The following is a 14974-nucleotide window of genomic DNA, read 5'->3' as shown; positions in this document are numbered from 1 at the left end:
CTTCACCTTTTTTTCTTATTTAGTTTCTTTAGTAAGATCACAGACTGAAGTTGCAGTAGTGTATAAATTACATCGTTTTAAATACATCCTATAAGGAATTTGCAAGCAAAGGATAGATCTGAGAGGGGCTTGAAAATATTTTTCTGTACAAAAGGAGGCCGGTGGAAAAAGTTTGGGAACTACTAGCTTAAGGTTAAACCAAGACCTTTATTTTTTTTTAAAGAGAATAATTCTGTATCATTTTGAAAAGGACAATGGGCACTATTTCTATTATTAAACCAAGATTTTTAGTCTTTTACCATGTTATGTTACGCAGTTCAAAATAAAATAAATCTGTTTTTATACATCCAACTTAATTCTATATTCTCAATATTACTGTCGTGCAATTCAAATGAAAAGTATTCAGGCAATGTAGGGGCATGGGGGGCACCAGTTTCTTGGACTTTCTTTAGGGCCCCCAAAATGGTAAACACGTCACTGTTTACAGGACTCTCTAACAAATAACAGCTACACGTAAAGATAAGAATAGTTGTCAGATTATGTAAAATTCAAGCATGTTCTGAAATACTTTCTTTCTTCTTATGCTATGAAAAGTCTCAAAAAGTGAAGGAGAGTCTTTCTTTAACATCCGCTTGAGTACGATAATCAGATCATTAAATGATCTACCACAACTTCAGATATTGACACAACTTTACAAACTGATTAAAGTCAGAGATCTCCACGAGCACGTATGTATACACATGTATATGTATTGAATCTTTGAAATGTTAAAAAAACAATCATGTTAGTTGTGTTTTATTTTACTGTAATAACTGTCTGATGATTTGAGCGTCACAATGATGTTTTATTTTCTCTCAGGAATAAGAAAAGAGTTTTGGGTCTTATGTGACTTTCTACAAAACTACATCATGAACTTCAGACTCTCATCATTGATCCTGCTGTTACACATTCAAGGTATGAACACTTTTGAGTAGATGACAGTTTTGTGGTTGTTGGACATTTGGGAAAAGCATCAGTGTTGTTTACTGCATTAAGACAGTGATATAAGACAAGAGTCAGTACAAACTTTAATTATTCAAACAAGAAAATGTACAGCTGTCACCGGGGCATGTGCCCTTTCAAAAGTAAACCTTATTTTTACCTAAACAGTGCATATAAGTATCTCAAAGGTACATATTAATACATCTGAGGCATGTAAATACTTATTAGGACATAATATTTCTGACAGTGTTAGTAAAGACAAGCTGGAGATAACAACACTGAAATAAAACTTGAATTGGTTAAACTATAAATGCATGAAATGGTAAATAATACAATTAACTGTTTCAAACGTGTATGAGATATTATCTGATAGTATAGAGAACAGAGAAAGAAAGAGAGACACCACTAGATACGTCCGTTTGTAATCGTATTGAAAAGCCTTCATGTAGTCGGAGCTGATGGTGTAGTGGGCAGCGCTCCAACATGTGGTGCTTTTGAACTTTTGGTGACCCGAGTTTGATTCTTAGCTCGTGGTCATTTGCTGATCTCATACCCTTCTCTCCTCCCTGTACTTTCCTGTCCTCCCCTAACCTCACTATTGAATAAAGACAAAAACTGGCCAAAAAATATAACAAAAAAGCCTTCATGTAAACACCTAAATCAATACGATTGAGGTTGATCGGATGCAAATTTGTATCGTATTGAAGGGGTTGGTGTTCTTACACGTGTACTCTGCTAGTCTAGTAAGTTATCGTCAAGTTTACTGTTAAGCATTCAAGTAGTTCCTGTCATAGTTTTGTGTCTTATTCTGTTTATCATCTGTCTTTGTTGGTGCCTTTAGGTGTTTTAGGCACCAATTGGGTTTTCTTTTGTACCCAATAAACCTTGTACTGTATCTGTACATATACATGCAAAGCCTGCATCTGGGTCTCTCTCTCTCTCTCTCTCTCTCTCAGAGTAATACATTCCTATATTTTCTCTTCTATCAGGGATTCCTGGTTGTGATTTATATCAGCAACTCATTTGGAGAGTAATGACTTAGGTAACGCTGTTGGGTCAGTTTCCCAGACAGGGTTTAGATTAATCCAGGACTAGGCTTTAGTTATATTAAGACATTTAAGTATCTTTTACAAACATACCTTACACACAAAAATACTGGTGTACATCTTGAGATAAAACATTGGCACCTATGAGTTTAGATAGTTGGTAACATTTTACAATAAAGTTGAATTTGTTAATATTATTAATACATCAGCTAACTTGAGATCAAGTAGGTCAGATTAAAAAGAAAAACTCATAAATAAACTCAGATTTATTCAAATTAATTTACATAATTGTTCTCTAGTGCAGGATTTTACATTAAATTTACATTATACTGTGTTACGAATGTCAATAATATTTTATATTTATTTTCAGGGTTCCTAACATTGAATAACTTTAATGTAACCTGTGATGAACTGAATATTTGTGGTGTGAGGGGAACATGGATGACAGTGAGGTGCTCTTACACAAACATCAACATCACAACTGTGTTCTGGTTCAGTCAGAAACAGAGAACAAACTGGAGAAACAAAGATGAACCTGAAGATTTGACTTTAGATTCAGATTACTCAGGACGAGTGAAACAAGAGATCACTGAAGATTACTCAGGGTTCATGATAGTAGATCTGAGAGAGAGAGACAGTGGAGAATATCAGCTCATGATCATTATGAAGGATGGAGTTAAACATCTCAGCTCAGTCACAGTCAATCTAACAGTTTCAGGTACATTTACATTCTCATCAGTCCAGTTAAACTCTTTTCATTTCTCATCTAATGTAAGGTTTTGATTATTTAGTTTTACAGGTGAAGATGAATCCTGGACCTAGAGGACAGCGAGTAAAACTGAGCTGTGATTCCTCCTGCCCAAAAACATCTGAAAATGATTACTACTGGTACAAGAATGGACAACATTTAACATATAACCAAAACATATTTGTGTCATCCAGTGAAAACACTGACAGTTATTCCTGCTCTGTGTCTTTTTCATCACCCTCTTCATCTGTGTGTGAGTCTGACATTTATAAAACATTTAGATTAAAATGGAAGAACAAACTTTGCAGTTTTCTTGTTGATTCATATACAGTATGAGTGTGTTTGTAATTGATTGTGAATGTTACAGCAGTATTTTGTGACTCTTTCAGGTCTTTCTAACAGTAGCTGTTGGGGTGTGACTTACACCTCTAGAAGAGTTTGTGCTTTAGTGGGATCAACAGTAGATATTCACTCTTCATACTCACATCCCACTGGATATACAGTAGACAAAACATACTGGGATAAACGTCGTTATGGGGAATTCAGAGATCTGCGTGAGGATCGTCAGTTTTCTGGTCGTGTGGAGTTTGTGGGAAACACAATGAGAATCAAAGATGTCAACATGAATGACACTGGATATTATAAGTTCTTCATCATCACTAACACATCAGATGTAGTTTCTGGTTCTTTTGGAGTGCATCTTATTGTAACAGGTAACTGCTCATAATAAACTCTCTGTAAAGCTGCTTTCACTGATCAGATTTGTGAATATATTTATGCTAGAGATTTATGGTCCTTACAATTTTTTTAATGTTTTGTTAAACAATGAGTAGATTACATTTTAAATATTAAAATATCAATGCTATCAATCATTTGAGTTATTCATCTAAAATTTCATCTCGTCTGAACGCTGTATGATGTTTATGTTGTGAATGTTACACTTGTTTTTGAGGTTGTCCATGTTGAAAATAATATAATGTGTTTTGTACTGCATATATGATGCTGCTGTATCTGAATGGCTTCATTAGTTGGACTATCCAGTTTACCAGCTTGCAAGCATGGTTGATTGAATGCTGGTAAATAGTGTAAATATGTTGCTCAAGCAGCCAGACCAGCAGCAAACCAGCACTTACCAGTCTAATCCAGTATTAAAACTGAAGCTGGTATAAACTGGTTTCATGCGTTGTTACACGTTCTCTCTAAGTGTGCGATTTGTGACAAACTTGCAAAGTTGATCAAGACTTTATGTTGATATTGAGGACACTCATCACAGAAGTCTTCAGATTTAAAACAAATACACTAATCAACATTTGACGTTGATCAAAAAAGTTAATAAAAGATGCTCTTAGATAAAAATGTTTTTAATCACTTCTAAAGTTGACTGTATATTTATGTTGCACTCGTGTGTTTGACAGATGATTTTATTCAAAGCATTTTGAACTGCATTCACATTATATATTTTATCTGTATGTGTGTGTTTGACTGCATTATCTTGCCATTATTCACATCATACTGATTTGAGTGGAATCAAACATTTCAGGCCTAACTTTAAAAAGTAGTTTATGTGAACTCTGTCATATGAAATCTCAGGTACACGAGTGAGAAGCAGTCCAGACCCTGTGATAGATGGAGAAAAAGTGATATTAAGCTGTTCAACCGGATGCACTCTGGATAACAAACATACTTACATCTGGTATAAGAATGGACAACAGGTAACAGATGGATTGAGATTATTAAACAAGCTGTACCTGGACTCAATCAACAGTGAGGAGCTACAAGAGTATTCCTGTACTGTAAGAGGTAACACAACATCTCATCATACATCTGATGAAATTATATAAGAGAGAGTTTCAGTCCTTGATGCTGATTGGTTTATTCTCAGCTATGACATCATCACTGAGCTACTTTCACTGTGCAGCACTTATAGATGATCATTAATATTGTAGCAGTTATAGTTTATATGTCAAACACTTCAGTATATCTCACAATGAAAGAAACATTTGTGTCATTATTATTTTCAATTTTTTTTTAAATTTGTTTTATTAAAAGATTTTATTCATTTGTCTCTGTGACAGTCTGTAAGTCACGGGTTAAAGGTCATTGCTCTCTTCAGTTGTGATGATATTTATAATGTAGTACAGCCTCTCATACCTGCATTGAGGTGATCTATCTGATAGATTTACTGTATTGATTTTAACATCATGAGTCTTTGTAATGAAGATGAAGAGTAAAGATATGTTCTGAAGTTTCTGAGGTTTGTCTTTCTTCAGATTCAATGGACAGAAACAATGAAACAACTGTCAGAAACAATGAAGAAATGGACAAAGCCACTGAAGCAGTAGTGTACAGTTCAGTGTTTGTCTCTCTGTTGGTGTTTCTGCCTCAGTTTCTCATTATAGGAGCTGTATGGATCTGGTAAGTAAAAATATCAAGTAAAACTCAAAACTGCATAACATACAGTGAATATTCTGATATGAATTCAGATTGTAAGAGTGTGAATTTTGACCCTACAGGTTTTTCATCAGCATGAATAAATTGAACTCATCTAAAAACAAAACTGATGACAAAGAAATAGAGGTGAGAAAATCTGTATATCTGTATATTAAATAAACTCAGATTTTATAACATGATCTCTTTCTGTGTGTTTGTCATTGTTAGATGTTGCAGGTCTGTGAGTAGATCAGCTGTCTGTCCATCAGAACTACTGGAGTGATGTCACAACTCTCTTTATGACATCATCAACTAGCAACAGTCAAAACTTCACATATGTACTCTGGTGACACCAAAGATTTATTTGACATCTTGACAAAGTGTTGTGAAACGTCCCTTTTAATGACAAGCTCAGTGTAAATAATATTATGCTCAAATACATGATTTTTTTGTTATGTTAGGATTTTTTACAGGGCTGTACCTTAAACTTGCAGTTATGAAAGCATTTGTTCAGTTTACATTTTACATTTGATAATTTTATTATCATGGGAGAATTAAAGGCACTTATTAAAATTTTTAAGCTTATAAAGATGTTTATCTCTGTGTGTGTTATTGCTATTTTCAGGCTGTGTTTTGTATAAATAATTTACATGACATTTCGGTATTTAGTGAACCTCAATTTTGTTCTGAATAGTTTTTTTTTGTCTGTGTAATGGTGTGTATTTTTCATCCAAGTCTCCCTCAAAAGGAAATGGGGAGTTCTTGGTTAAATAAAGATTTATTAAAATAAAAATACACATAAAAGTTGATTGTAATTGGTCAGTAACTGTTTTAAAGGGACAGTTCACCCAACTCTGTCATCATTTCCTCAGTTGACACTGACAGTATTCAATGACTTCCATATTTGTTGTTTCTACTATGTGAAATATCTTCATTTTGTGTTTAACAGAATAAATGCAGGAAATTCATGTAAGTAGTCTAGTGATTGTCTTAATTTCCCTTTCATAACATATACAAGTAAAACATAGTAAAAAAGATGGACATCCGTGACGTCACCCATAAGAGCATTTTTAAAGCCGTCGCCATCTTGACAGCGCGTCACCGCACATCACTTGCAGCCAAAATGGGTAAAGAGGCAGGACATGGGTGAAGCTGAGCTGGCTGGTTGCTGAAACCACACCCGCCTCGACTCTAGTGACAGCAGTGGCTGTTCAACTGTCACTCAAGTGGCCACGCCCTTAATTATGCAGAACTTTAAGGTTTAATATCATTTAAACAGATGAGTCACAAAAAACTCACCCCCTCACAGTTGTCATGAAATTAAATACATACCAAAAACAATTTTTGTATCAGGCTGTAAACATTTTTTTTATGTAAATTAAGTTAAAAACTATTTTAAACAATTAAGTAATATATTTGAAAGCATAACAAAAATAATCTCAGATTTTGATGGCACTGTGAGCAGCAGTATTTAGCAGCATCAGATCACAGCACACACAACATCAAGACGATTTCTCCAGATCTGCAGACACAACAATTCCATATCCATTCATCTTTTTAAGACTGAGTTGGTCAGCGATAGCCAGGGGCTCTTTTTCAATTTCACGTCTATTTTTTAAGGCAAACATCTGACTGATCTCCACAAAAGTTTTGTTCTTTGTCTCAGGGACAACAAAGTAGACATAGAGCGCCACACCAACACAAACACCACAAAACACCAGATAACAGAAAGCACCAGCAGACATCTGGAAAAACATTGAACAATATATCAGAAAAATATGAAAAAAATTAAATAATCTCATTTGTATCTCATATACGTAAATATATCATATATGTTCATGTTCCCTGAGGAAGTCTTACCTGTAGGAATGGAAATACAAAGCCCACAGTGAAGTTTGATATCCAGTTAAGAAATCCTCCTACAATGTAGGCAGCAGGTCGATGAGACTGTTTAAAGAGCTCTCCTGTCAACAGGAACGGGACACCGGCTGCACACAAGATGCATTTGGTTATTAATTGTATTGAAAAGTGAGTTATAAAAGACTTTATTATTATGTGTTGCACCTCATATTCATTTTAAAGCAGGACATTCATCTTTAAATAGCAGAGACCTGTGATACTAATCTGCCTCTAGGTGGCACTAGTTGCTCAATTTAATAAATTAGACTTTTAATTAGCGATCTTTTGGGGTTTGACAAAGTAATAAACACCCAAACTTTGCAATTATTTCTTGTTTGTCTTTTCTTATTGTCTTTTCTGAGCTCATAAATCAGTAAAATGTGTCGTGAAATTCTGTGAGCCCATTTAGTGCAATATCTGTAAACATAACAGCTTCATTAAGACAGCTCAAACTTGATCTTTTAGATATTTTACGACTACTCTTCAGAGATAAATCTAGTAAATGAGCAGGCAAACAATGTGTAATGATGAGACCCAATGTGACGTCCTCACCAGGCCCTATACAGAATCCAGCAATAATCCCAACCACACAGATCACACTGATATAATGCATGAAGGACACATGAGTCTGACAACAGAAAAACACAAACACAAGTTACTATAAATCTGAAATTATAATAATGATTACAATTAAAGTAAAGACAACTTAAAAGTAAAAGTAAATAGTGTATAACCAACAAAGAGTTCAGAAATCATCAGAATTACCTGTAACTGAAGTGAAAAAGTAATTCCAGCACAACAAATGCACATAAAGCTAAAACCAGCAATCATCAGCGGCCTCCTGCCAACACGCTCAATAATGAAGCACTGAAGATTCAGAAAAACACTGTTAGACGCTTTCAACTCAATGAGTTTATGTTCATACAATGAAGAAAACAACAAACAAACAAAAATATAAAAAAACAGTTTTAGACATTTCTGTGGAGTTATGTGAAAGCAGTTGGGCACAAAATGCTTATAAAGCAAAATCTGTTGTATTAAAGGGTTAATTAAATATCTGTTATAAAGTTATACATTTTTATGATTTGTCATGCAATTATTTGTATTTATTTATGAACTTTGGTATTACTCGTCTATATATTATACCTGCATACAATATCAGATTTTACGGTAGAAACACAATCTGAAGAGTATAAATTGAGTTTCTGCATATATTGTCAGCCTATAGTTAGATCAATCATGCCCAAGAGCACCGCTTACTCGTGATTAAATCATGATAATGGATGAGATCTTAAACTGTTTTAACATTCAATGTAATCTTACACCTATGAGTCCAGCGATGACTTCTATGGCTCCTGTGCCTACTGTTGTATACTGGATCTGATGAGCAGGAATGCCGGCATTCTCAAAGATTGAATTGGTGTAGAACCAGATCTAAAACTACAGAAGTCAAATCAGTCCTGTTTTTATCTACGACAACATTATTGTCTTTTTCACACAACATTCACACCGCATCGATTCACACAATGATGGTGATAAGTTGCCAGCGCACGGACGAATCCTTGAAGAGCTGTAATACTGAGACCGTCTTCACTGAGGTCAAAGTTCGCTGCTCTTCCTGCATCTCCTCCACCTCAGCCTGGATGTTACACTTAACACGATACCACTTCAACGCTACATCAAGCAGGACAGAAAAGCATCATAACACAAAAGAATCAGACGACAAGATCACGTGATATCATATAATGACAGAGAATCAAAACACAGATTATGATAATTATTGATCTGCTCATTCACCAGGAACAATGAGCATATTTTAACAAAAACAAACACAGGGATGGTACAAAAAAACATGATGCATGTGCACAGACAAAGCTTACACGTATTTATACGAGACAAGAACCGATGAATTAAATACCAACAAACAAAGAGACGAAGCAACACAAGAACAAGACAAAACAAGGCACTAACACCACAGAAGACACAGACCAGGATGTCACAATCTTTAAATATGAAAGTCTTCACCTGTGATTGTGGCATGAATGTTCTGCTTTTCTATCAAAAGATATCTTGGACTGGGAACCATGACAAGAAGACGAGCTGTATGAATGTGTGCAATATGACAAGAGAGAGTAACAGAGGCCAGAACTCTTCCTGTGTGAAGACATCAGATCAAAAATACAACAACACTTTACAATAAAGTTCATATTAGTAAATACATTAACTAAAAATGAAAAAAGCAGTTGTTAACACAAAAATAGTTTTAAATGATTTCAGTAAAGGATTGAGGATTTTCAATCAAGACTCACCTTGCCTAAGATCTCATGAAGCCCCAGAACCTGAGCAATAAATACACCCAAACAGATGAAAATGCTGGGCATGAGTCCCAGGAATCCACGGAGATTCTTTGGAGCAATTTCTCCAAGAAACATGGGCACCACGCTGAGAGATATCCCTACAACAGCACGACAGACAGAAGACACATCAGTAAAGCAGATAAATGCATGATGAGACATCACAACTGTAAGATTACTAATAGCACAAGAAATGCGAGGCAAAAGATTGTTTTTTAGCAAAAGATTGTACATTTTTAGGACATTGCTTTACCTGAATGTATTCCTGTAATGAAGCGACCGATAATAATCATTTCTGGTGAGCCACATAACCGACTGAAGCCCATCAACCCTCCACCTACAAACACCAGAACTGTGCTGCGTATCAGCGTCCCTTTCCTACAAATTAGACAAACAAACAAAATTGCTTTGGATTAAAGTGTCTTATTACATGCATGTAAATATATTTTGTACACGTTTGAAATGTTTATTAGAAGAAATTAGTTTTTAATAACTGTGATGAAGAGCATATTTTTAAGATTACACTATTAGATTTTTTATCTTCCATTACAAAAAAAGTATAAAAAATTAATTAATTCTGGGATCTGAAGCTTCATTTTCTACCTTCCAAATGTGGTAACCAGTATTCATACTGTGAGAGAGCCCAGCAAGCCTCCAATGGCAAATATAGACACAGTGATTGAATAGAAAAGTGTAAGATGCTCTTCATCCACTCCTGACCCATAACGTCTCACAATGGTTTGGTTATAAAAGTCCTTAATGTACTAATAAAGAACAAGAACAATGAAAAACATCATCATTTATACTGAAGAGTTTTTCCTCTGTGAGCAAACAAACACAAAATGTCTTGGCATTGCCAATAATGCTTGAACATCTCTTTTATTTCTTTCTATGTAGTCTAACATCATAATATTCAAATATTAAATTAATAATATAAAAGTTAATTTAAATGATGAGATCAGTATTTTAGGTGGTTCCAGAGTCCAAACAGCAAGTCCCGTTATAAAAAAAAAATATTAGTTTCACACATATTATTCATATTTAGGTCACTTACTAGCGCAGGAGAATTAACCACAGCCAGATTATAACCATAAAGCAGAGAGCTTCCCAATGACGAGAGCAACGCTACTGCCAACAGGGACAAGGTAAGATGCTGTTAAAAAAGTGACAAATAATCATTCAAACACTTAAAATAACATTCATTAAAGAGATTGTTTATCTAAAAATTAATATATATTTTATTATCACCACACTAATCACTCCTATAGGGCTTTCTTTCTTGTACTAAACCAAATCTTTTTTTGGTGAACAGTGCCTTTATCTTCTTAAACTTTGAGAGGACATAAAGACTTCTGAATGCAAACAAATAGGTTTGATGAAAAACATGACATATTCCTTTATATTTCTTATATTTAATATAACATAAAACAGTCTATTGCTGTTTAAAAGTCAAACCTCTGAAGAAAAAAGTATACATTAAACCTAAATTAAAGCTACATACCCTTGTACATGTCCTGTTAGGATCTTTCAAAACCTCCTCTGCCATTTGTAGGACTGAATGTACAAATAAAACTAAAACAGCAAGCGGGTGTTGTGTATCCCATTAAACTTTTAGCTAGAAAAATCCCATTCCTGATTATTTGGGGAAGAAGGTTCGCTGTTTATGGTGGAGCTTTGCCCATTTAACACTGATGAGAGAGAGATCCTGACTTATGAAGAGTTCAAAATGTTAAACGCACTGTCACATGCTAACACTCGCATGATTTAACACTTTATTCACATTATATCCACTTGAACGAATGCTTGAGTAACCATTCAAGATATGAGTGTTCGTTTGACGTTTAATTGATATAACATTTGGACAAGAATAAAGTAATATAATAAAATAATAAAGATTAAACAAGGAAAAGTGAGTATCATTTATGAAACGAGAAAAAAATATTTTAATAGTTTATTTTTTAAGAGCTGCAAGTACCAGATGACTTTAATGTCCTGATATATAAAACTATGATGTACTTTCTGTTTCACATGACTGTAAGTCACATTCTGTATGTTAACCATAATGAAAAAATGATCAATGCTGTATATACTGTATAGAGATGATAGAAATAAAGAACAAATGACTGATTTATATCATTGATTTAAACTCATGTGGGAGAAGATAAATAAACACTAATGTTTCTGATTTCACATTTATTGTTTTATGACTGTAAACTCTTTTAAATCACTAAACCATTAGTTATGTGTATAACAGAACAATAAGTGCTCTTTATTCTGTCATCTTTGCATCATGATCAGGGAGATACTTTTAAATCATGTTATGAGTATCAAATAAGGGCAATAAATAGTCATATTCATTTTCACTATGGAAATGATTTAAAACAGTCCAGTTGCTCTGTGACCTTTGACTTTATTAAAATAAAAGTTTTGTGTTCTGTTTGTGGCATCATTGTATTAAACTGTCTCTGGTATCCTTTACTGGTCCTCACATGACGCTGTGCTGATGCTTCACTGTACAAACATCAGGATTTAGAAAAACTGTCTTGAATATCACAGATGCATGTTTATACATTAATTATAATCTGCATCAAGTACACTAAATAAACTGTTAGCATGTCATGTATGATTTGTTTTGTTTTTATATTTGAAGAAAGTGATTTTGAAACAGTGAATGACTGGTAGTCTAGTAGCCAACTAGGTGAACCCGGAAATGTTGAGTACACCAAAGTTTTATTGCAGAAATGTGAAGTATGGGTCCCCAGCATACAGAAACTACAGGATGCTAATTTGCATATGTTGAGCAATTTGCATAATTTGCATAATTAGCAATATTAGCTTAATCGTCCATTTTGACCACATATTTTGCACTAAATGGCCAATTTCTACAATATGTGAGTGGTTTTAGAGGTTTTAGATGATGCTGATTTCATTTCTGACATTTTCATATTTTAAGGAGCTAATTTTATTACAAATTTATAATTAATTATTAAAATTTGTATTACTTTCAGTAATAATTTTAGGTTATTTTATGGTAAATAAAATAATCTAACATTTCAGAATCATGAGTGCACTTATAAATGTTGATTCATTGTTTACAGGGTATAGTGAGGCTGAATCCCCTCCTGACACTTTTGAATATTCAAAATAGCTTTTTGGATAAACAATGAATCTTTGTTAGGCTGAATGTTATGCATTTCTGGATGAAAAAGCAATGCGGGTATTTGACATACAGGTAACTTGGATCCTGGAACTGTATGATACATAGTAATCGGATAAACTAAAACTTCGACAGACGCAAGAGTTAAAACTGAGTCTGGGCAACCCGGGTCAGCTCGCCAAACGCAAGGCTAACCAAGAGGGCTTTACCTCTGCACCAAGGCAAACATGTAAATATACAACATATACATGCCATACAAGACAGGCCCCGCAAGTCACTAGGGCCATGCCAGAATGGCAGATGTGCTTTCCAGGTTGGTCCGCAAGTCGCAAAATCAAACGAGGACCCAGTTAAACCTCCGCCAAACGGAAGAGTTAAAACTGAGTCTGGGCAACCCGGGTCAGCCCGCCAGACGGAAGGCTAACCAAGAGGGCCTTACCTCCGCACCACACAAAGCACACACTGGCTACCACCTTCAGGCGAACTGCTATGCCTCACAATTAATAATAAGGCAGCCTCATCATCTTCACTATTCTCTTCTGTTCTGTCATCATTTTCTCCAGACCCTTCATCTCTTTCTTTGTGTTCTTGGTGTTGTGTAAGTATGTTGCAGTATATACCATCATTGCCTTTGCAGGAACAATAACTGGTACAGCCCAGACCTGCAGCTACACAGCTGCACTTTGCTGATGTACAAGGTTTCAACAAAGCTTTGAAACCACAGCTGACAACATCTAACAAAGCAGGAGGAACAACTGGACTTGAATCCTGTGTGGGCATAAGCAGTTCCTCTCCTTCCTTTAGACCCATCTTCTTGTCCCATCCAAACAAGGTGATATCCACAACCGGTGGATCAGGCTGGTCAGCTGATTTTCATAGTAGCACCTGTAGGTGGGCACGTCTTCCATGAAGACGCATATTACGTTCTGAAGGAGGTAGTGCTTTCACTGCTGGGGGCCTTTTGCGCTTTCGGTAAATTTCATACGGGCTCCATCCAAGGTTACAGAGTTCCTCTGATTGTAAAGATATTTTAAAGTCGCTATTTTTGCCACTGCATGGTGCAAACAGACACTTCTTTCCTGACATTTCGACTTGATCAAAACGTTTCTCTTTGTTTTGAAAGTACTTAAAGGACAAGTTTTACACTTAAAGCCCTGTTTTCAGATTGTTTATGATGAAATAGTGAAATAGCATCTTTTGCAGCGATTTTTGTGTGAGCATATCAGTGAACACCCCTGACCACTCGCTGAGTTTCACGTCTTTGTAAACGAAAGTTTAATGCATTTTAGAAAGGATTGTTCCAGTCCACCATTAAACCCATTGTAGAGATGTGAGGTGAAACACAAACACCCAAAAATTCTCAGGGCAGCCGCATATGTCGAAATTTCAGCCAAAACCGTTCTATTTCATCAGGAACAATCTGAAAGCAGGGCTTTGGGTGTAAAATACCGAACTTGTCCTTTAAACCTAGATCCGAATGGTTAAATTAATACTACACGACAACTTGAGAGCGGCAGCAAAAACACTGAATATCAAATGTTTTTAATCCATTCCTGATCAAATCACAAGAAGTCTGAATTTAAAAAAAGAAGAATACAATTTTTTTTAATAATGGTAACTAATTTTTGAACACCAGATTCACTCACAAAATGGATCTGAATAGAAATTCACAATGTACTGAACAAAACTGTCATTATAACTCATTATAACCTTTTATCTTAATGTGAAAACATAAATATGATATAAGAATATAAAAATATCGGCAAGGATAATTTCGACTTTAAAAATAGACTATGCTCCTTTGCTTCACAACATACTTATTGTATATACAACAGCTCACTGCAACAGCTTATTTGCATAAAAACATGACCAGACCTCAAGAAATGTAAACATATTGAGGTTATCAACATTCACATCAAAGAGCATGAGTTCTTGTGATTCTGAAATGTGAGAATATAGTGTTTACCATAAAAATAACCTAAAATTTTGTTCGGAATTAATAAAAAAGTGTCTAACGTTAAATTAATCCAAATCTGTTATAGAATTACCATTTTGAAGTCTGGGGGTGGCAGAAATGAAATCAGAATCCTCTAAAACCAATTACATATTGTAGAAATTGGCCATACAGTGCAAAATATGTGACCAAAATGGACAATTAAGCTAATATTGCTAATTATGCTAATTATGCAAATTGCTCAACATATGCAAATTAGCATCCGGCAGTTTCTGTATGTTGGGGACCTATACTTCCCATTCATGCAATAAAACTTTGGTGTACTCAACATTTCCGGGTTCACAATGGGGCTCTATGGGCTGGCTACTAGACTATGGAGTTGAGTTTTTCGGTCAAATAGTTAAG

General features: G+C 34.9%; 1 protein-coding gene and 1 pseudogene across 1 annotated transcript in view; one reads left to right on the top strand and one right to left on the bottom strand.

Annotated features, from left to right (window-relative positions):
* Nucleotides 1-805: 805 nt before the first annotated feature.
* LOC141359293 (uncharacterized) overlaps nt 806-14974 on the top strand; it is a 54302-nt gene continuing 40133 nt past the window's right edge. Inside the window, exons 1-3 of the mRNA XM_073861512.1 lie at nt 806-954; nt 2398-2745; nt 2819-3028. Coding sequence (XP_073717613.1) covers nt 837-954; nt 2398-2745; nt 2819-3028 — 676 coding nt within the window. The 5' untranslated portion in view covers nt 806-836. The remainder of the gene's footprint in view (nt 955-2397; nt 2746-2818; nt 3029-14974) is intronic.
* On the bottom strand, nt 6423-11391 carry LOC129453062 (solute carrier family 2, facilitated glucose transporter member 9-like; annotated as a pseudogene).

The sequence above is a fragment of the Misgurnus anguillicaudatus genome, chromosome 23 (genome assembly GCF_027580225.2).
Source record: "Misgurnus anguillicaudatus chromosome 23, ASM2758022v2, whole genome shotgun sequence".
Taxonomy (NCBI): Eukaryota; Metazoa; Chordata; class Actinopteri; order Cypriniformes; family Cobitidae; genus Misgurnus; species Misgurnus anguillicaudatus.
The sequence above is the reverse complement of the archived record's forward strand: the minus strand, read 5'-3'. Positions and strand labels throughout refer to the sequence as shown.